Source organism: Watersipora subatra, chromosome 10 (assembly GCF_963576615.1).
Source record: "Watersipora subatra chromosome 10, tzWatSuba1.1, whole genome shotgun sequence".
Taxonomy (NCBI): Eukaryota; Metazoa; Bryozoa; class Gymnolaemata; order Cheilostomatida; family Watersiporidae; genus Watersipora; species Watersipora subatra.
The window spans coordinates 59,652,000-59,673,584 of NC_088717.1; the positions used below are offsets into that span (position 1 = coordinate 59,652,000).

A 21,585-nucleotide genomic window follows, 5' to 3' on the forward strand; every position below is an offset into this window, starting at 1 on the left:
TCTATTCCTGACATCGCATGGAAATTTATCACATCTCTACAGTTTCAGCACAAAATGTGTATTAACGAAGCTTGTGCGCATAACGAACAGCGAGTCATAAAAATTGTCTTACATGTATAGACCACGAAATATTAGAGCCAACCCTAGCCTTTGGACTTGGCAAATCTAGCTTGCCCATCATTAGTTTCATCTAAAATTAGTCACATGATCAAGGAATTGAGCAGGCTCGACGTTGGTCAAGCTAGCTGTTTGCAAACTTCTGATGCCCTAGTAATGATACTTAGTAAATTTCTCTGCATAAGATTTACAGTAATAAGTGAAACTGAGATCTAGGAAGTTGGTACATGTATGTTGACTGGTGAAGACACCGTATCAGCATTGCTGGCTGTTTGGGAGGTTTCAAGCTGCCTTCCGCAAGGTACGTCTGCCTCAGTCGCCCTCTCCGCTGTCGCTAAACATTCGTTAGGTTGTTTTGGTTTGGTTGGTGGAGCTCGGGGCAGTGAAGCCTCACCACTCAATCGTGAGTGGGAGCGCATGAGCTCGGTTGTTGCTGTTCGTATATAGTGAGAGGCTTTGTTGAACGCCAGGCCCTGCGTCTCCTACAAAACGACAGAAAATGTGTGACAGATTATGTTGCTGCAAGTTTGCTTTGTATCGCATCTTGACATCGGTCTACTGTTAACAAACTTTACAGAAGGTTGAACTTCCTAAATCTACCACACATCCTGGCTCTTGTAACCATTTGAACTACAGAGTTCATCAAATAAATAAAGGTCTCCCATTGGTCACTTATTCTCAGTGACATTAGCCTCCAGCTGAGGGAATATGAAGACCAAGCTGGTTTTTAGTTTGCGGTTGTGACCTCAATCACATGACATTTTAATGCATTTTCACTAGGTCCGGTATTGTCATTAAAGAAGAGCAGTGCAGATGAACTTCTCATCACCATCTTACTATTTGTGTGTTGTCAGCAGGCGCAGCAGATGGCAGCACACTATCCTTGCTATCTTTGTGCTGGTAGAAACATGCTGGTAGAAAAGTTTTTAGCCGGTCTTTGGTATTCAATCAGTCTGGTCAACCGGGTGTCACAAGTTCAGGCAGATGGCAGCATTGTGGCTGTCAACAGCTACTGCAAGTTTTTGATTGCTGCCTCTGGTAGCAACAGAGCAGGAGGTAAGGCATTTGCAGTATTGAAGTAAGCACTGCAAACTGCCAGTTAGCAATGACTATGCATAGGTCAAGGTCATGATCATTATAGCTGGTCATGGTCATTATAGCTCATACATCAGCTAGTTTGGTGTGAAGTGGTAAAGGTGAAAGTTATGCTGTATCACAGGCTCAGCAAGTAAAAAACAAAATGGGTGCCAAGCATGTCATAGGCTGAACGCAACCAATGCCAATTTTTAAAAGCACCAATAAAAGCCAACTCATCATCTACACACTTTCAAAACTTAGATGTGCAAATGTAACAAATTATGTTTAGAGGACAGGTCTGGTGATGTTTAGAGGGCAGGTCTGGTGATGTACTGAGGGCAGTCTGGTGATGTATGACAGGAAGACACAGAAAAGTAACAGCTTAATAATTATTCTTTTTGATAAAATATTCTAAACACATTGTACCTGCATCTAGCAAGATCTAATGATATACATATGGTTGATATTCTTTACCTGAACTCAGCAGTTGGTTGGTAGTAAGATACATGCATACTAAATATAGATAACTAAAGTGAAGCCATCATTTTGCTTTCTCTTCGATGCACATGATGAATTAAGAGTAATTATCTTGTTTGCTGCAACTTGGATCATATGATCTGTTTCTATATTTCCTTTAAACACAGTCTCCCTTATAATCCATTGACTTTATATTCTGCTCATTAACTCCATGGTAATCTGACATGGAAACCTTCATTTAGCTCATCACAAGCATGATATCTCAAAGATTAGACTTCGTCAAATAAACTTCAGATATCCGCGCCTTTGCAATATTTTGTCAGTTGTTTCCTATTTCCCTTCAATTTCTCTGCAAGTTAGGCCAATTCTTTAACACATTTGGTGCAGACTGCTGATATGTACATATATGTATATGGCTTTTCAAATAAGAAGCTGATTGTAGACTATGTGGTATAGTCAGAATAAGGATGACTTCCAAGAAATATGCAGAAAACTGACACTAGCGATACGGTGAGCGTTAGCCCTAAGCATATCGAAATGTAGTTGGTCAGCCAAGCGTTGTTTTTCCTTGCCTCAGCAAGCGCGATTAACACGTCATAGATGTAAAATTTTCTGCAGTCAGTAACGCAAGCGCACATGCGTTTGTCAATGTATCCTACGCCTCGTGCGTTATATTATGAGCTACGATTGGACCGTCCATAACAAAATACCTAATTATTATTGGCTAAGGTTTATTATTTCAACTTCTGATTGGTTCATAATCAGAGTTGAATGACCTTTTCCAAGAAAGACTGCCAGGCCATAAAGAGCTGAGTTACTACGAGAATCGCTATTCATGATAAAAGAGCTGGTTAGTTGTTTACCCGTGTAGCGTTAACTTATGTTTCGCTTCGTGTAATGCAACCGTCGAACTTCAAACTGACAGCAACGCAATTGTGTAACTAGTTACTTCAGGTGAGTTGAGCTTACGTCTGAATTTTAACTACATGCAATTATTTCGAAACTAACAATCGCTAGCCCAGATCCTATAAGGTCCTATACCAACGACAAGCGTTGATTAGACTGTATGAATGCGATAATTTGAGGATTAGTAGAGTAACAATTGGTGGTGCGCTATAATTGAGCCAATGCTTGCGACTCTATACAATACAATGATTACATTGGAAATCGCATCTAAGGACGCTTTATCTGTTGATACAAACACTGTCCAATGAAATGTATGCTTTTGACCCTTGAAGTTCATTAATAAAATAGCAATTCTGACTACATTTCTATCAATGCGAGTTAGTATATAGATGAAAAATACTAATAATCGATCTGAACAGAAATTTTATAAAAAGGCAGTTGAACTAGCTCTTCACATAAAAAATTAAATTATTCAATTTTATTTTCCTTTAGAAAATAAAAAACATTGATTGCTACAAAAATGAACTTGACAAAGCTGCTCTTAAAGGTTGACTTGCAACAAAAGTTCACATTACAGTTATTTGGTATTAAAAGGTTCACCATGTCTTACTCTGATGCGTTGTAAGTGCAAAATATGTGAAAATGTGACTACAAGCTCTTAAAAGCTAAAAAACGAATAGTTAATCGCAGCCATCACGAAAACGCATAGGTTGGAATCTCTCTCCAAAATGGCCCAAATGGGACATAGTTGAACACGGATGTGCTTTTGTTTACACTTTCATGCAACCTCATTCGTCGAAATATTTTCACAAATGTACTTCACGCATTCAATAAAACAATGTCTATAATTGTCCTTATAAATCATTGTAATGCTGTAATCTTGAGCACTGATATCTCAAAACCTACCGTAAAAATTTGTTTCATTTTTCAACCTTAGTTCGAAGGAGTGCATATCATCCTCTAATAAACATGAGGAGCCTGTTGGTCACCTGTGATAGTCGAAAAATGCTGCAGAAATTGCTCGCGCTGTTTGGCAGGGAGTATGGGTCACATGATCAGATTACGACTAGATGATTAGACCAAGCTGAAACGAAATTGTAAAGCAGCGAGGGTCTAAATTTGATAAGGGCTTTCCAGTAGAACCCAAAGTGTTTGTCATTAACTAGTGCTACGAAAAGTTTTATATTGAGCCTTTTATTGGCCTTCCAATTCACGTGATAACATCACATATCCAAACAATAACCACGTCGAGTTGAGTACCACCTCGAAATAGATGGATTCCGTTTTTGAGCTTTTAAGAGCTTGTAATCATATTTCCACATATTGTGCACCTACAACACAGCAGAGTAAGACATGGTGAACCTTTTGATACCAAATAACTTTAATGTGAATTTTGTTGCAAGTCAACCTTTAAGGTAGTTTTTTGTGTGACACGGGGATTGCATCTCGGTTCATTGCTACAAATATCAGGCACTCAGTTTGCTTTATAGATATCTAGTTTTAGGGTTATGCTCGGGTTTCGTGTGACTTGGTAAGAAGTCTTCAAAGGGGAAGAGTTATGGTTTTATGGAAGAGTTATGCACTTTCAGATGATATTAAAGTGCATTTCAGAATTTCACAGAGAAAACAAACAATGGAAGTGTTGGAAATCTATCAAGGTTACTAAGTGTTATAGATATGAGGGGGACAGGCTGGCTAGTAAAGCAGAAACTACTTGTAGTCGTATTAGGGCAATTCATACACAAACAATTCAGTCAGCGTATGTAACAGGGAAAGTGATTATTCTTGTGCCTTTTCAGTCTGAAACATCAATTGGTCATGAAATATTATTTGCATTTTAAACTTGGGAGTAACAATTACATTATTCATTCTGTCAGAGTTTACTGGCATGGCTAGCATAACATAACCACGGAAGATAGAGGAGCTTGAAGTAACCTAATATAACTCATAAATTGCTAAACAATAAGTAATAAAATACAATATGAAGTTGGGTGTATGTACAACCTTTTAAAAAGTTCAACTCCCGCTACTGAAAGTTTTAGGCTACTAGAGCAATCGACTGGCAATGAATAATAAGTCATGTTATATGACCATTACTATACTTATATGAGTTCATAGCAGTCTAAACTTGAGCAGGTATTGAGAGATTATAGGCCGCTATATCATGTAACCCTGTTGACATTCGTAAGGTGAACTTTCTTTTTATGCCTGCATTATAATTCAGCAGCGTGAAACTCTATGTAGCAATAATAATAAATCAATTATCGATTGATATTCGTTATAGTTAAATATAACATATCAATGATTGATATTGGTTATACTGTAAAATAGACATTTTGGCAGATCATGCCTGATTGGCGGAAGGTGAAGAGTTGGTTGTTTGAGGCTCTCGGCTATGGGTCTCCTAAAGAGGAACCGACTCAATCAGCGGAAAGGAGGCTTCTTCTGGCCGCAGAGGAGGGAGATGTCACGAGTCTAGTATCATTACTCGAGTCCGAATGCTCTGTCAATGCATTCAATGCTCAGGTATGTGATACTGAGTTTAGTAAGACCTTTAAATATGAGTTTAACTTGTGCCTTAATCTACTCCTATGTTTATTAAGCTAATCTCATTAAAAGTTGCTTACAATCAAATCAACCCATTCCAGACAAAAGATGCCCGTCTACCGTTGTCAATCATGAAACTAAGTATATATAATTTTACCAGTGCTTCTTAAAAGCAAATATAAAGTTATATTATATGCGAGACAGATATTAAGTAAGCTTGGTTAGCTTAAGGTTAGAAACAACAACAAACCGCAGAACAAACAACAAACAATTGATATCTGTTCTTATTCGACTCTTATATCCTAAATATCAACACATCTGAGTTGATAGTACGCAAGTTTGACTCAATTTTTGGCTTATAATAAAAAGATCTACTCGCATATTGGTTTGCTTGAAGTCGATGTTATTCTGTATGAGCAAGGAACAAAGGGGTAAGCTTCTAAGCCTAGTACAGTCTATGTCCATGTATCACCTGTCAAGCGAAAAGCGTTTTTCTTCGAAGAAAGTTGATACACTCGCCATCTGTTTCCAGTGGTCAGCTAATAACCCTTGGGGCTCACATTACAATAGTACTCGTGGGACCTTATCTTTCAAGGTCGCTAGAAGTGATCTATTCGTGGCACAGATAGCTAAGTTTGTAAATAAATGATAGTAAGTAGGTAAACAGGAGTTGTATTTTTACCAGAAGTTTGTTGTTCTAGGAGCAGAATACCCGAGACTACTTTTGCTCATCGCTCAACTAGAGTGCGCCTACATTTTGGACATTTCAATTTTCCAACTTCATTTTATGACATTCAGCCCCAATGTGTTTATGTGGATTCAGCCCCAATTCTGTGGCACTACGTACCATAACAGAAACTTAAAATTTAATTTAAAAGAACTCAGCTCACTAAATACACACTTAAAAATAAGTTCTAATCTTCCGTTACACTCAACTTATATATATAAGTGTACTAGTATATAAGTGTATATACTAGTACACTTATATATATAAGTGTACACTTATATATATAAGTGTACTAGTATATAAGTGTATATACTAGTACACTTATATATATAAGTGTACTAGTATATAAGTGTATATACTAGTACACTTATATATATATAAGTGTACACTTATATATATAAGTGTACTAGTATATAAGTGTATATACTAGTACACTTATATATATAAGTGTACACTTATATATATAAGTGTACTAGTATATAAGTGTATATACTAGTACACTTATATATATAAGTGTACTAGTATATAAGTGTATATACTAGTACACTTATATATATATACTTATATATATGCTTATACTAGTACACTTATATATATACTTATACTAGTACAATCCATTTAAAAGCATCCAACTAGTCAAATACTCTTCTTGAACTGGTTTTTCCACATTTCTCAATGTAAGAGTTTTTTTATCTACAAGAAAAGTGTGCGAATTCATGTAATTGGTTAATTTATGTTATTCATATTAGTTGTCTTAATTATATTCTTGAGCTTGGGAAAACTTTGTACACCAGTCTGTAGTCTCTATACACTAGTCTGTAGTCTCTGGACACTAGTCTGTAGTATCTGTACCCTAGTCTGTAGTATCTGTATAATAGTCTGTAGTCTCTGTGCCTCTTTGTTTCGCTAGATATTTTCAAATATCTTTTTGTCTAATCAACATCCCAACAATGAGCTTGCGCCTAACATCCGTGAAGTACCGCAAGGAAGGAATGGTTTTTTCCTTTAAGACTTGTGATGTAATTACGTAATACCCTGTTTGTTATTCATCATTCTTATGGGGAACTGTCTAGCCATATTTAGAGATCAGCTGTTTTTGCAATTTTATGATAGGGTTCAACTCCGCTACACTTAGCTGTAAAGAAGGACAACATAGCTTGTTTTGAATTACTACTGAAGCACCCGCAGATCGACCTGCAGTCTCTTGACAAGTGGGGCCGGACTCCCTTGCACACAGCCGTCATCTGGCAACGGTTGGTGTCCCAAGTTAATATAGCTTCCTGTATCTAGTCGAATTCTGATCCTAGTTAATTAGCTATTGTTGAGGCACACGAGAGACAGTCAGGTGTTCCTAGGTGACAACTGAGCTTACAGGAAATATCGGTCACTCACATTTGGCAGTAATTCAGGTGGTTTTGTACGGCGCTGACATTAATATAGTGTAGTAGTCGAGCTGCTCATTCAGGGACTGCATCATGTTCTTTTCGTCTGTATTCCAATCTCTATATCAGGTCATCAGTTTGCTCTCTTTGCCATAGCATCTACCGGTTTGCCATAGTATCTACCCGTTTGCCGTAGTGAACAGGGCAATACTATGTGCGCCTTTCTTTTTTTCCAACAAGTTCGGAGAATATATTTTGCGTTAATCTCAGGTTGGATCTGCTGAAGCGACTGGTGGAACATGAACCAGAGAGTGTTAACGTACCAGATTCTGATGGCAAGAGTCTCCTGCATGTAGCGAGTGCTTCTGGAGCCACAGAGTTTGTACAGTACCTGCTCACCACCAAGGTTTGTATAGTTTCTCTTATCACGTTTGGTTGTTACATCACCTTAACAGGTTATCTGATATAGACAGATCCGTTACAATAATTGTAAGCTATGTGCAGACTAGTTGATAGTCTGCTCTTGCTTTTAATCGAATTCTGTCCCAACCATTTCACAAGAGAAGTGGTCACTTAAATTGATAATAAAAATGAAGTACTTTACATGTGTTATTGTTCGTTCATTCATATTGCAAGTCTGAGCAACATTCTGTAACATGGTCCAAAGTTCATCATGAAAGCAAATCTTAATATGTATATACCTGTACTTATGGGTTGATTGTCACCTGTACTTATGGGTTGATTGTCACCTGTACTTATGGGTTGATTGTCACCTGTACTTATGGGTTGGTTGTCACCTGTACTTATGGGTTGATTGTCACCTGTACTTATAGGTTGATTGTCACCTGTACTTATGGGTTGGTTGTCACCTGTACTTATGGGTTGATTGTCACCTGTACTTATAGGTTGATTGTCACCTGTACTTAGGGTTGATTGTTACCTGTACTTAGGGGTTGATTGTCACCAATGTTTATAATAGACATTGCAAGGTCTCACAACTATCTCTGTTTATAATAATGAGCAATACAACATTGCTATTGCATTAGCTATATAACATTGTGATTGTTATAGTTGAAATTTTTGCTAAGTTCAATATTACTCAATTTTGAATTTATTTTTGAGCAACGCGTTTAAAAATACAAAATACAGATGCTAAATTTTTCATCTAGAAAAATTAAAACAGTCCATTGTTTCAATTTAGGTATTGTATAGGTCTGAATAGCGGCGTTTGAACTCATCTTGGCTTGAAGGACAGGCCAAGGGAGGAAGGAGTTTACAGTATGTTGCGCTAGGTCTTGGTAAACATGTATCATTGTTTATTCAATAATATTATTTATTTACGAGCGTCGTGCCAAAAAATGGGTGTATTGCGCAACAACGGATGTTCCATGGCTCAAGGCAGCCTGTTTATAAAGTAAACAAAAATCTTTTCATTCTATCTTCTGGCTTGTCACTCAGGATTCCTCAGTCATATCACTAATTAATATACCTAATTCTTTTGCTCTTTCCCAAAACACCATCAAATGGCTATGGGCTATCTACAGTGTAGAAATGATTTCTTAAACTCAAATACATGTACCTGTATGTGTGTAGTTTATATTGTCTTATCTGGGCTTGTCACTGTAACTAGCAGGGCATATGACAAGTGTCTAGATTATAGCAGTGGAGGCTGTCCAACGATAAACAACATATTCCTGAAATAGCTGAACCTTGAAGTGTGATATTATCAACTTTTCATTGGACAGGCTTTTGAATTTCCAGTCAGGTGTGTGCTGCACAATCCTCGGAGCTTCTCAAGTCATTCAAGTCATCAGCATCGCCAAGTCATCCACTCAAAAGCATCCTTTTCACTAACACAACTTGATAGATGCGCGCTTAACTCTGATATAGTAAGACTGCGTCAGCATAAAATTTATCATATACTATAGCGCTTGGTCAGCATCTGATGCTGCCCACCCGAGACTACAAATTCCTGGTCATGTGACTCACGGCACCTCTTTCTGCGGTTGCAGATAAAAAAGAACAGCGTGGACCGAAGGAGATGGACTCCGTTAGTATGTGCTGTTGCTATTCAGGATGTGGGTATGGTGCGGGTACTTCTCGAGCACGGGGTCGGGTGCAATGAGCCCCTTCAGCACAATGCATGTGAGTAGATGTACCCAAATCCTAGCACAGGTTTATAATGTGTATGACTGGGTACAATGGCTCGTGACTTGTGGGTCTCACGTTCCGATTGCAGGTATGAGTGCTTTGAGGCTAGCGATAGAGAAACATAACCTTGACATAGTGAAGTTGTTACTACACTATGGCGCGATGGTCGAGTTCACTGTTACAGTCAATCTTGGGAGCTTCTCTCGCTCAGGAGGTCGACGGTTAGTAGACCTTTCCTCTCCTTTTACTCAGTACTTGTTTTGTGAATTGACCATCTCATACGGCTGACATATTCAACTTTTCTCAATGTAGACATAACTACATGTGCCATAACCTGGCTACAGTTGCCATAGAAAGTGTCGACTTCTCAAACATGGACAGTCTTGAGATAGCCTATAGGGTGATACAGGCGAGCCCGACTGCACCTGACGAGGATGCGTGCTTCAAGGTGAGTTCAGAGTGATTTTCTACACAATAGACGCGCTATAGTCTTATATATGGCATGTCACAGACGTTTGCTGGAATGCATGAAAGATTAATGATTAGTGTGATTAATGAGTGTACAGTTGGTGGTGTTAATACTCGCCATGCGCTGGCGAGTATCTAGGAGTGAATTCTGTGTGGGATATTCATACGTGTTATTCACAGACAATGTATGTTTCTTACTGTTTAATGTTGGCTAGTAGAATATTTATGAGAATGACTACTGAAAAGTACTGATCAACGATGTGGAGTTGTTTATAGTCTACTTATATGACTGCATTAAATCCTACAATTCTACCAGTAGAATTGTAGGATTCTATCCACTGAATGTCAATAAATGCTTACATTTTATAAATATATTGTGTACAGTAGACACTCCTTCCGATGTACACAATCCGTTTTGAGAACGTTTACGTTATAGGGAATTTACGTTATACGAACCATAAAATACATGTAAATAGCCTAATCTGTTCCAAGGTCATCCCAAACTTACTCCTTTGACCTTTCAAATACGAAAAAACTAAACCTAATTTGTTAATTTAATGACTAATCTAACATATAAACATAAAACAGCGATTATATCAAAAGATTATTACATAACCTTTTGATGACTCTACAGTAACTTTGGTATTATTGGTTTGTATCGACAAATTTTCTCTCTTTCCCATCATTTCCATTTAGTTTAAGTTCCTTGATTAATTCTACAGTAAATTAAGGGGAACGCGAACCTTCAATGTCAATTTAAATTGATTTTTATACTTTTTCTAGACAGCAAGGTGGAGGTCAGCTGGAAAGAACATAAAAGTAAATGTCTAAAATAAAACAAAATAAACATTTGCAATCGTAAAAGCAGTGTCTGTTTGTCTATTCCCCCCCCCCCCCCCCCGAAGCCAGGGTTAGAGGTTAGGATAAAAGATAGATTTCAATGAATTTCCAACTCGTGACATTCAGATTGGTAGACCAACATTCTAACACCTGCATCAATCGACCACTTTTAGGAATAATTGTCCACCTGCTTATTCTCTCTGCATTATTGTGACACCGGACAATCTCTCACTACTACTAGTATTAGTGAGAGACAATCGGACAATCTCTTACTACTACTACTATTAGATATACTAGTACAGGGTACTAGTATATCTAATAGAGATACCCAAGTACCCCGTTTTCTCCCCAAAGAGGGAAAACAATTATAGTGCATTTATAGTAACAAAGTTTTCTTTTTATATTCATATTCTATTCTACTCGGCAACAGCATGCCCATAAACACTACTCATGTATAAGTTGACCTCAATTCTACTCGGCAACAGCATGCCCATAAACACTACTCATGTATAAGTTGACCTCTATTCTACTCGGCAACAGCATGCCCATAAACACTACTCATGTATAAGTTGACCTCTATTCTACTCGGCAACAGCATGCCCATAAACACTACTCATGTATAAGTTGACCTCTATTCTACTCGGCAACAGCATGCCCATAAACACTACTCATGTATAAGTTGACCTCTATTCTACTCGGCAACAGCATGCCCATAAACACTACTCATGTATAAGTTGACCTCTATTCTACTCGGCAACAGCATGCCCATAAACACTACTCATGTATAAGTTGACCTCTATTCTACTCGGCAACAGCATGCCCATAAACACTCATGTATAAGTTGACCTCAATTTTACCTTAAAATTGTTTCCCAAAACTTATACATGAGTATGTATCGTTTATATATGTCTTATAGGTATATGTCATATATATGTCACAAACGATATATATATGACATATATATGTCACATATGATATATATGTCATGTACATGTATATGTCATATACATGATATATATCATATATCATGTATATGTCACGTCATATATCATACATACCATAGAACCTCTATTTGAGCGTCATCTCTATTTTAATGCCACCTCTAATAGAATGCCGCTATAATGGAAAGGTTGAAAACTACAGCCCCACCCTTTAATTGAATGCCGCCTTTAGTAGACCGCCATTTTGACATTCTTTATGTTTGTTCTTTACGAACCAATAATAGCAAGTGATCAGTAGAAAAGTGCCCACAAAATCGTACTAATAATGACTCAGTTACATAAATAACAATTAATTCGTCGTTCTTGCTATAATGGTTCCATGATCTTAGTGACGGTGTGAGATCTTAGTGAAAAGATCGATCTTCGCAATCATCAAAACTGCACTCTGATTCAAAGTCAGTAAGGTATAAATCTGATATGTCGTCTTCAGATTCATCCATAATGTGGTTTACAACCTGATCTGAAGACTTTAAAACGTTTGATGATGAGAATTCTCTTCAGGAAAGCCGTACAACATAATAGCAGCCATTGTTATGGCATATCAAAGTCTGTTTTATAACTCTAAAGCTATTTGTTTTTTCCTTAAAACTTTGAAAGCAACACCATCGAAATAATTAATAACTGTATCCGTCTAATATGTTTTACTCAAAGTAGTGAATTGTCTAACCTAGTCTGATACGTCAACGCATATAAAAAAATTGTTTAGGAAAAATACTGAGGCCGGCTGCAATAAAGCCCGCTCTATCCCAAAGAATATGCTAAATATTGGTGACATTAGCATCGCTTCAACTGTAAAAGGGTTAAATTTATCTTCCCAAAATTCTGACAAGCAAGTAAAAAATAAAGCATCCCCCTCTGTTCGAACATCACCTCTAATAGTCTGCCACCGTAAGGGAAAAATGCAGCACCATGGCCCTTAAATAGAGGATTTACGATATATATGTATATATATATATATATATATATATACTCATGCTCCAGACAGTACTGTTTCGGCTATTGAAGCCTCATCAATGCAGCTCAGAGCTTAGGCAAGGGACACAAATCCCATAATATATATATATCATATAGATGCATATATGTATCTCATATATACAACATGTCATATACATGTATATCTTGTATACCACATGAATATCATATATACAGTATGTCCTATATTATATACATATACTAGATGAATACCCAGCGTTGCCCGAGTAATAAAAAAGTCTTCGCACAGAGAATTCATTTTTAATTAACATATTACAACAGTTACCATTTTAACTTTTAAACTTCATATCATGAAAATAGTGTTTTGTGTAGTTCAAATAAATTATGAGAGAAACTAAAACAACTGTAAAAGTGTTTAAATGTGAAATAATTAACAAGTAATAGCTAAATAATGTCTGTTTTGCTATGATTACAATGAAAATGACTTGGTAAACAGTTATATGATTTTAATTTGTTTCAGTATCGGCATCGTAAGGCGAAAATGTTGTATAGCGTGGTATAGAAAGCCATAGTAATTATCTAATGCAAACACCCCCTGGTAAGAATCATCAAAATTTTATATACCTAAAATGTACATAATAAAAATTAGTAGCAAACTAATATGTTAACCTGCAGTAACTTAAGTGTATTTAGTGGTTATGATCTGGAATCAAATGTAACAATTACAATGTACTGCGTGCAGTACGTACCATAGGGAGCTCTTACTTTTGAGACAGACGTATAGCATAAACTTTGAATCAGGGTTGGCTTGGTTTAAACCAGCCCGAAAAAAAACCGGTTTTTTTGGTCTTTTCATTATTTTTTGTGAAAATCATAATATTTTAAGCTCCTAGTGGTTCATGTGCGGTAGAAATGCAATTATATGTAATTATCAGCTGTGGAAGTTTATTTAGGACACAGTAGTAAATTGATGGCAGAGCTCAAGTTGAAACTACATGAAATCCTAGCACAACAATGAATTAGTGAGTTTCATTTTCAATTGGTTTTATCAAGTGATATGATGATCTCTTTACTGATGAAATATAAAAGCCATGTGAAATATACTAATCCAATCATCGTCTCTAATAATGAATGAATACTTTCTCAAGTCTGGCCAGTGAGAAAGGATTACTTATAATTAGAAATTAAAACAATAAAATCCTTTTGGGCAAAAGCTTCAAGTTTGCAAACTAATATTTCATTTATTGGTCACAAGCCAAAGTCGTTGGATTGTTAGAATTCAGTTTATCAAGTTTTTTGTGTTTTGAAAAGTTTTGAAAGGCAAAGGTTTTAAGGCGAAACGTAACAGGTGTGCTGTCGTAACGCGAGGTCACACAAATAGGCTTAAAGCTCACATAGCCAAATATCAAGCTGAAAACACCAATTTAGACGGTGATGCTAATATTCAGGTGATAGAAGTTGAGTCATCTGCCACTGCTTCAAACACTAGCAATGCATCTGCATTATGCTCCGCTCTATACTACCACACGACTAATCACTGGGATTAAAGTTCCTACTTATACATAGAGCTGTATGTAAAATATTCACTTTATGTAATAAGATTCCTGCTCTGTATTTCATCGACCATGTTTGATTTAAGACTCATTTTGAAATTTCCATATGTTTTCTCTCTTTTTTCCCATAAAAACTCCCAGTACCATCTTTAACAGATGATTCCACATATGTATATTCAATACTCAATCATGCAGCTATAGTAAGTGATGTTAATTAGACTTGAAATTGCAAAAACCTTGGTAAAATTATAAAAACCATAAAAACCAGTTTAAACCATAAAAGCCTGGTTTTTTCATAAAAACCGTGGTTTTTTCCAACCCTGCTTTGAATTTAGCTGAATGAATTTAGCTTACTAAGCATATACTTACTAAACATATACTTACTAAGCATATACTTACTAAACATATACTTACTAAACATATACTTACTAAACATATACTTACTAAACATATACTTACTAAACATATACTTACTAAACATATACTTACTAAACATATACTTACTAAACAGATATTTACTAAACATATACTTACTAAACATATACTTACTAAACATATACTTACTAAACATATACTTACTAACCATATACTTACTAAACATATACTTACTAAACATATACTTACTAAACATATACTTACTAAACATATACTTACTAAACATATACTTACTAAACATATACTTACTAAACATATACTTACTAAACATATACTTACTAAACATATACTTACTAAACATATATTTACTAAACATATACTTACTAAACATATACTTACTAAACATATACTTACTAAACATATACTTACTAAACATATACTTACTAAACATATACTTACTAAACATATACTTACTAAACATATACTTACTAAACATATACTTACTAAACATATACTTACTAAACATATACTTACTAAACATATACTTACTAAACATATATTTACTAAACATATACTTACTAAACATATACTTACTAAACATATACTTACTAAACATATACTTACTAACCATATACTTACTAACCATATACTTACTAAACATATACTTACTAAACATATACTTACTAAACATATACTTACTAAACATATACTTACTAAACATATACTTACTAAACATATACTTACTAAACATATACTTACTAAACATATACTTACTAAACATATATTTACTAAACATATACTTACTAAACATATACTTACTAAACATATACTTACTAAACATATACTTACTAACCATATACTTACTAAACATATACTTACTAAACATATACTAGCTAACCATATACTTACTAAACATATACTTACTAAACATATACTTACTAAACATATACTTACTAAACATATACTTACTAAACATATACTTACTAAACATATACTAGCTAACCATATACTTACTAAACATATACTTACTAAACATATACTTACTAAACATATACTTACTAAACATATACTTACTAAACATATACTTAAAGCCAAGTTTTAGTGTGTATTTTACTAAACTTTTACTTTTTCAACTTTCTACTTTAATTTTGGCTAAATTTTTATCACTTATGTTTTCGACTTTGTTTTTGCTAAAACTTATAACGAATACGGCTGAACTGAAAGAGAGAGAGAGAGCATTGTATCTTTTGTTGTGAACGAAATTTCGGTGATTAGCCTATCAGTATTTTCATTATTTCGACATAAGCAACACACTGATTACCAAATTTTAATTTCAATAGAATTTTTTGTTGATATATAGCGAGAAAGAGTCGAAAAAATTTTCTTTTTCATATGACGAGAATGAAAAATCATCGTGTTCCACTTTGTAAGGCAGAAAAAAAAACGGATAACATGGCATAGTAATCTAAGGGCGCACTGTATTAATCAATAATAAAAAGGATATACAGTATATGGTAAGAGTGCTTGGCATAATAAGAACAGCTTAGCCTTGTGGTTACACGCACTTGTTAGTGTACTTGTACTTGTACTTCATACCGGATTTGAATATTGTGAGTTCAAATCCGGTATGAAGGTGATTTTTTGTTGCTAAAACTTCATCGCTATAACTGGACAGACAAACACTGAGGTTTATATATATACAGTATATATTTATAGATATACCCTATATAGCATATGTATATCATATCTATATACATATATACAGTATGTCATATAGCATATGTATATCATATATATATACAGTATGTCATATAGCATACCCTAGGACACTTATGTATTCGCGGCATCTAACTTTCGCGTTTTCGCGGTGTCATCCTCTAGCGAAAATTTAATGAGCGAAACTAAACTATCATAACGAACAAGCGAAAACGTTAAGTATCAATGAACAAAGTTAAATAGCTTTGTTCATTGATATTCACAATAAAATCATCATATTGGAAATGCAGGCAATTTTCGTCTGTGGTTGGGATAAATGGGAAATTTCTGGTAAACTCATTATAGCTAATACACCGACTGAGCAGCATGGCAAAGCAAATTAAGATTATATCAGTTTAGTCACCGAATTTGTAACTGATGAGGATGAAAGTCTGGTAGGTGAAGTCATAAAATTGCAGAATAATTATTGTAGTGATGAATTTTATTACCAACCAAAAACAATATCAACCCTCATCAGGTCTAATCACATTATCTCTTCCACTGCCAACCATGTACAAATTAGCTACCGGCCTAGTGCCAGCCATTTTACCGAAATTGCCGATATTGCTTCATGATATGTATACAGTATTTTTTCAAGTTCTACTTTAATTATCTGTATAATCACGAAAATCTAAATTGGCTATTATGTCATCAACAACTAATTACCTGTTTTATGACTTGCGCGGGGTAGTTAATGAACTCACAGAAAAATGTTCGTTTTTAGATTAGCAATTCTCAAACAAAAGTTTAAAATTGCTTCGTTGTTTTAGGCTGATTTTATAGAGAAATCTTCGGACAACACAGTCAATTTCATAAAACACTTAAAGACCGTGGGTTATGTGGTCAACAAATAATAAAATCAGGTTACCAGACAATTGCTGAGAAAGTCCAAAAATGCGTTTATGGCAGTGGCCCCTAGAAAACGCATAAATGCGTTTATGGCAGCGTAAGGGTTATACAGTTTTGGTTGTGAAGTTGGTTGCTACCTATCTATTTTCTTTTTCTTGGGATTCGAGTGTGAAAGTCACAGCGGGAGGAACCTAGACGTCATTGATAGTCTAAAAAACAAATGGCAGCAAGTGATCAAATTGAATTGCCGATCTCACCCACACGTTTCAACCTGTGGTTTACAAATACGAACTAGTCCCAAATTGAATTTTTTTCTTATTAGCAAACTGGACCTGAGAAATGTAATCTGTTTTTTCCACTGCATTTATTTTCACATCACTATATTTTCGCACTCATCAGAGCCGCGAAATTAAGTTGCAGCGAAATTTTATTCTGTGTGCTACTCACGAAACTAAATACTAGCGAAATATAAGTGTCCTAGGGTATGTATATTATATATATATACAGTATGTCATATAGCATATGTATATCATATATACAGTGAAACTCGGATAACTCAAACTTCAAGGGCCCGAGCAAAAGTGCTCGAGTTATTAGAGCGTTCAAGTTATCAGGACAGTCATAAGTGCATGTATTTATCAGTAGATACATGTACATATACAAACTATATATAAATCAAAAGCATAGATTGCTTGTTGCAAATTAAAGGGTCTCTCGTGTGAAGTTTTAAATATTTTTAATCAGAAAGTATAGATATTTTTCTATCACTTGAGATTTGTTTGTTGTTCTTAGGTTAAAATTGACAAAACTTGATCACAGTTAAAACGCTCAGAAAAAAGACATGTTTTTCTCCTGAGCATTTTAACCAAGATCAATTTTGCTTCAAGTTTATCCGAGGTTACCTTGCTTTTCCTTGCTTTCAAAGGGCCATTGCAAAGCGGATGTTTGGTAAAATTTGATTTTTGCAAACCTTTAGAAAAGTCGTTAATGAAAATATTTTGCCGATGTTGGTAATAATAAGGCCTAAGAACTACTAAAAGTCGATGTTTATCTCTATGGCTTGGAATAAAGTGATATTCTAAAGCGATAGTAACAACCGTCTCGGTAGCCGTTTGGCAAAAAACTGTTCGAATTAACGGAGTTTCGGTCGAGTTATCTAAAGCCATTTATCATTGCGTGGAAACGGACCAAACAAATACGTTGAGTTAACCGTGTTTTCGAGTTATCCGAGGGCGAGTTATCCGAGTTTCACTGTATATATACAGTGTGTCATATAGCATATGTATATCATATATATATACAGTATATTAATAGCATATGTATATCATATATACAGTATGTCATGTAGCATACTGTATATCATATATACAGTATGTATACCATATATACAGTATGTCATATAGCATATGTATACCATATACAGTGAAACATGGATAACTCGCCCACGGATAGCTCGAACGCATGGTTAATTCGAACAGTTTCTTTGGTCCGTTCCCACGTAATGATAAATTGCTATAGATAACTCGAACTCAACACTGTTAATTCGAACTGTTTTTTGCCCAACGGCTACCGAAACGGTTGTCATCGCTTTAGAAAATCACTTTATTCCAAGCCATAGAGGTAAACCTCAACTTTTCATAATTCATAAGCGTCGTTATTACCACCATCGGCAAAATATTTTTGTCAACAACTTTTCTAAAGGTTTGGTGAAATTTGATTTATACCAAACATCCGCGTAGCGATCGCCCTTCGGAAGCGAGGTAAAGTGAGGTAATCTTTGCATAAACTTCAAGAAAAATCGGCAAAATTGATCGTGGGTAAAACGCTCAAAAGAAAAAGATGTCTTTTCTTTTGAGCATTTCAACAACGATCAAGTTTTGCCAATTTTAATCTGAAAAACGTCCTGGCAATAACATCACCTCAAACAACAAACCAATCTCAAGTGATAGAAAAATCTCTATACTTTTTGATAAAAACGTTTTAAACTTTACATTAGAAGCATTTAATTTGAAACAAGCCATTTTTGCTTTTGATTTATATTATAGATTGTATATGTACATGTATCTACTAATAAATATGTAAATACATGGACTTGTGACAGTGCTCTGATAACTTGAACGCTCTGATAATTCAAACACTCTCGCTCGGTCCCGTGAAGTTCGAGTTATCCATGTTTGACTGTATACAGTAAGTCATGTAGCGTATGTATATCATATATACAGTATGTCATATAGCATATGTATTTCATATATATACAGTATGTCATATAGCATATGTATATCATATATATACAGTATGTCATATATATGTAGTATGTTTGAAAAAAATGTTTTGGAAGCATTTCAGACAATCTCTGTTTTTTCTTGCGAAATCTATAGATGAGTTGTTTCTCTTTAATCCATCTTTCAACTGGTTGCTCTTTGCTTATACTTGAAGTTTCTAGATATACAGATGTAGTAGATGTAGTAGTGGTGATGGTGTTATTATGATGTACTCGTGTATACTTGGGCTGTTGGCAGATGTAGTAGTGGTGATAGTGTTATTATGATGTACTTGTGTATACTTGGGCTGTTGGCAGATGTAGTAGTGGTGATGGTGTTATTATGATGTACTTGTGTATACTTGGGCTGTTGGCAGATGTAGCAGTGGTGATGGTGTTATTATGATGTACTTGTGTATACTTGGGCTGTTAGCAGATGTAGTAGTGGTGATGGTGTTATTATGATGTACTTGTGTACACTTGGGCTGTTGGCAGATGTAGTAGTGGTGATGGTGTTATTATGATGTACTTGTGTATACTTGGGCTGTTGGCAGATGTAGCAGTGGTGATGGTGTTATTATGATGTACTCGTGTATACTTGGGCTGTTGACAGATGTACGAGATGTATTCGAGACCATCCAGGAGATTGCAAAGAACTCTTAATCGAGATGCTCTTCAAAGAATGGACAACATTACACCTAGTGACATAGCAGAAATCTTTCGGTAATAGCCTCTGGCCCTTCTCTTTATCATTTTGTTGTTCTACCTCCGAGTTGGCAAAAGTTCTTGTAGATGTGTTTTCTGGACTGTATAATGAGAAGCCTGTTTTTCGTGGAATTACAAGAAATGCGGATCTTCCCTTGTGACCTTTATTGTTCTCTGCACTATTATGCCTTTCTGATGGCCAAAGAATGCAAAATTGATATCCTCATTCTATTTATACATAGACATGTCTAGTCTGGTTTTTTGCTTTGTTTTTAGTCTTATGAGCATTGCCTTCGCTGTCGGTATCGACCTAAGCAAGTGCAATGTCGAACGGTTGAAGAGAAAGTTTCGGCTGGATGAGAAATCAGATGTAACGCTCTATGAGTTGGTGGCTAAGCACCAGCATATAGACTTGAGGCTATTGGCAGCCCGCTCCGTCAGGAAGCAGCTGATCAAAGCGGGCAATAACAATGTGACGGCAGCGGTGCACAACTCGAATCTCCCTTCATTTGTGAAGGAACTCGTGAGACTAGAGCAGTGGGGGTGACGGAGAGCGAGTTGATTACTGTACATACGCAGCTTCGATTCATCAGACACCAGGCTCTGCTTCTAGGTGTAACTCAGCACTCAAGCTACCCAGCTTATGATGTATTTCGTAGGAGTGTCATTGCATGGGGACATCCAGACAGCACAGCAAAAAAGTACACCGATGGCCAGTCATCTGCTCAATAACATCTGGCCATGCCAATTCTTTGTAACCAATCAGAGCCTCTTGTTCTCTCCCAAAGCAGTACTCGTTATTTTGTTATCACAGCAAGCTATTTTTATTATGACGAATACAGCATTTCTATTCAGATCTGTTTTAAGCAACCCTTCTGTCAGGTTTTGTAAACAGTGCAGGCTCATGTACTCTTTTGTCAATTCCAATCAGCAATGGTGGACGCAACTTTTATGGTGCTTGTCGATACATGAAGTACATATGGACTTGGTCAGTGGATGGTGTAATACAAGGCAGTAACAAACAGCCATACATGTAAATCAAAAACCTTCAAATCGTGAAACAAATTCATGCTTGCTTGGCATGCCTGACCAAATTTTTATTAATGGATGACAGGTAGCAATTTGTCAGCGAATATATAATGCAATGCTCCCCAGTTTTTGTTTGTCATGTGAAGAGTTGGCTCTTACAGTTCAATTGTTGCATACAGCCCACTGTAGGCAAAATCTTTTCTTTAAAGGTAGCTGTCACTTAAGCAGCTAAACCATTCCACAGAAGTCTCTTATTGGTTTAAATAATGGTATTCTAAAATGGTATTCTAAAGCCATCATCGAAGTACGAATACAGGAATACAGTTTCTACAGTTGCAAACACTTTTTACTTTTTGACTGATGTACACCTCCATTAACCTGTGATAATTCAGCATCTAGTTTGTACTGTTGCGTAGTCTCAGTTCGTAACATA

The 21,585-nt window shown here is 35.7% G+C and overlaps 2 protein-coding genes across 2 annotated transcripts in view; one reads left to right on the forward strand and one right to left on the reverse strand.

Moving 5' to 3' along the window:
• Window positions 1-70: 70 nt before the first annotated feature.
• The window catches only part of LOC137405815 (uncharacterized), a 31,879-nt gene continuing 10,364 nt past the window's right edge, over window positions 71-21,585 (reverse strand). Inside the window, exon 5 of the mRNA XM_068092229.1 lies at window positions 71-599. Within this exon, the coding sequence (XP_067948330.1) occupies window positions 330-599 (270 nt within the window). The 3' untranslated portion in view covers window positions 71-329. The remainder of the gene's footprint in view (window positions 600-21,585) is intronic.
• On the forward strand, window positions 2,471-20,979 carry LOC137405920 (receptor-interacting serine/threonine-protein kinase 4-like). The gene is made up of 9 exons (XM_068092387.1): window positions 2,471-2,625; window positions 4,921-5,103; window positions 6,965-7,104; window positions 7,504-7,639; window positions 9,246-9,378; window positions 9,473-9,605; window positions 9,697-9,832; window positions 20,032-20,141; window positions 20,400-20,979. The coding sequence occupies exons 2-9, from the start codon at window positions 4,924-4,926 to the stop codon at window positions 20,668-20,670; spliced, it is 1,239 nt and encodes a 412-aa protein (XP_067948488.1). The 5' UTR covers window positions 2,471-2,625; window positions 4,921-4,923; the 3' UTR covers window positions 20,671-20,979.

What these genes read in the sequence shown, in the direction of transcription:
- LOC137405920 (XM_068092387.1), top strand. Translation starts at nt 4,924, where the DNA reads ATGCCTGATTGGCGGAAGGTGAAGAGTTGGTTGTTTGAGGCTCTCGGC. An exon ending in GCCCCTTCAGCACAATGCAT is followed by an intron (nt 9,379 to 9,472) that starts GTGAGTAGATGT and finishes TTCCGATTGCAG; the next exon opens with GTATGAGTGCTTTGAGGCTA. An exon ending in GACATAGCAGAAATCTTTCG is followed by an intron (nt 20,142 to 20,399) that starts GTAATAGCCTCT and finishes CTTTGTTTTTAG; the next exon opens with TCTTATGAGCATTGCCTTCG.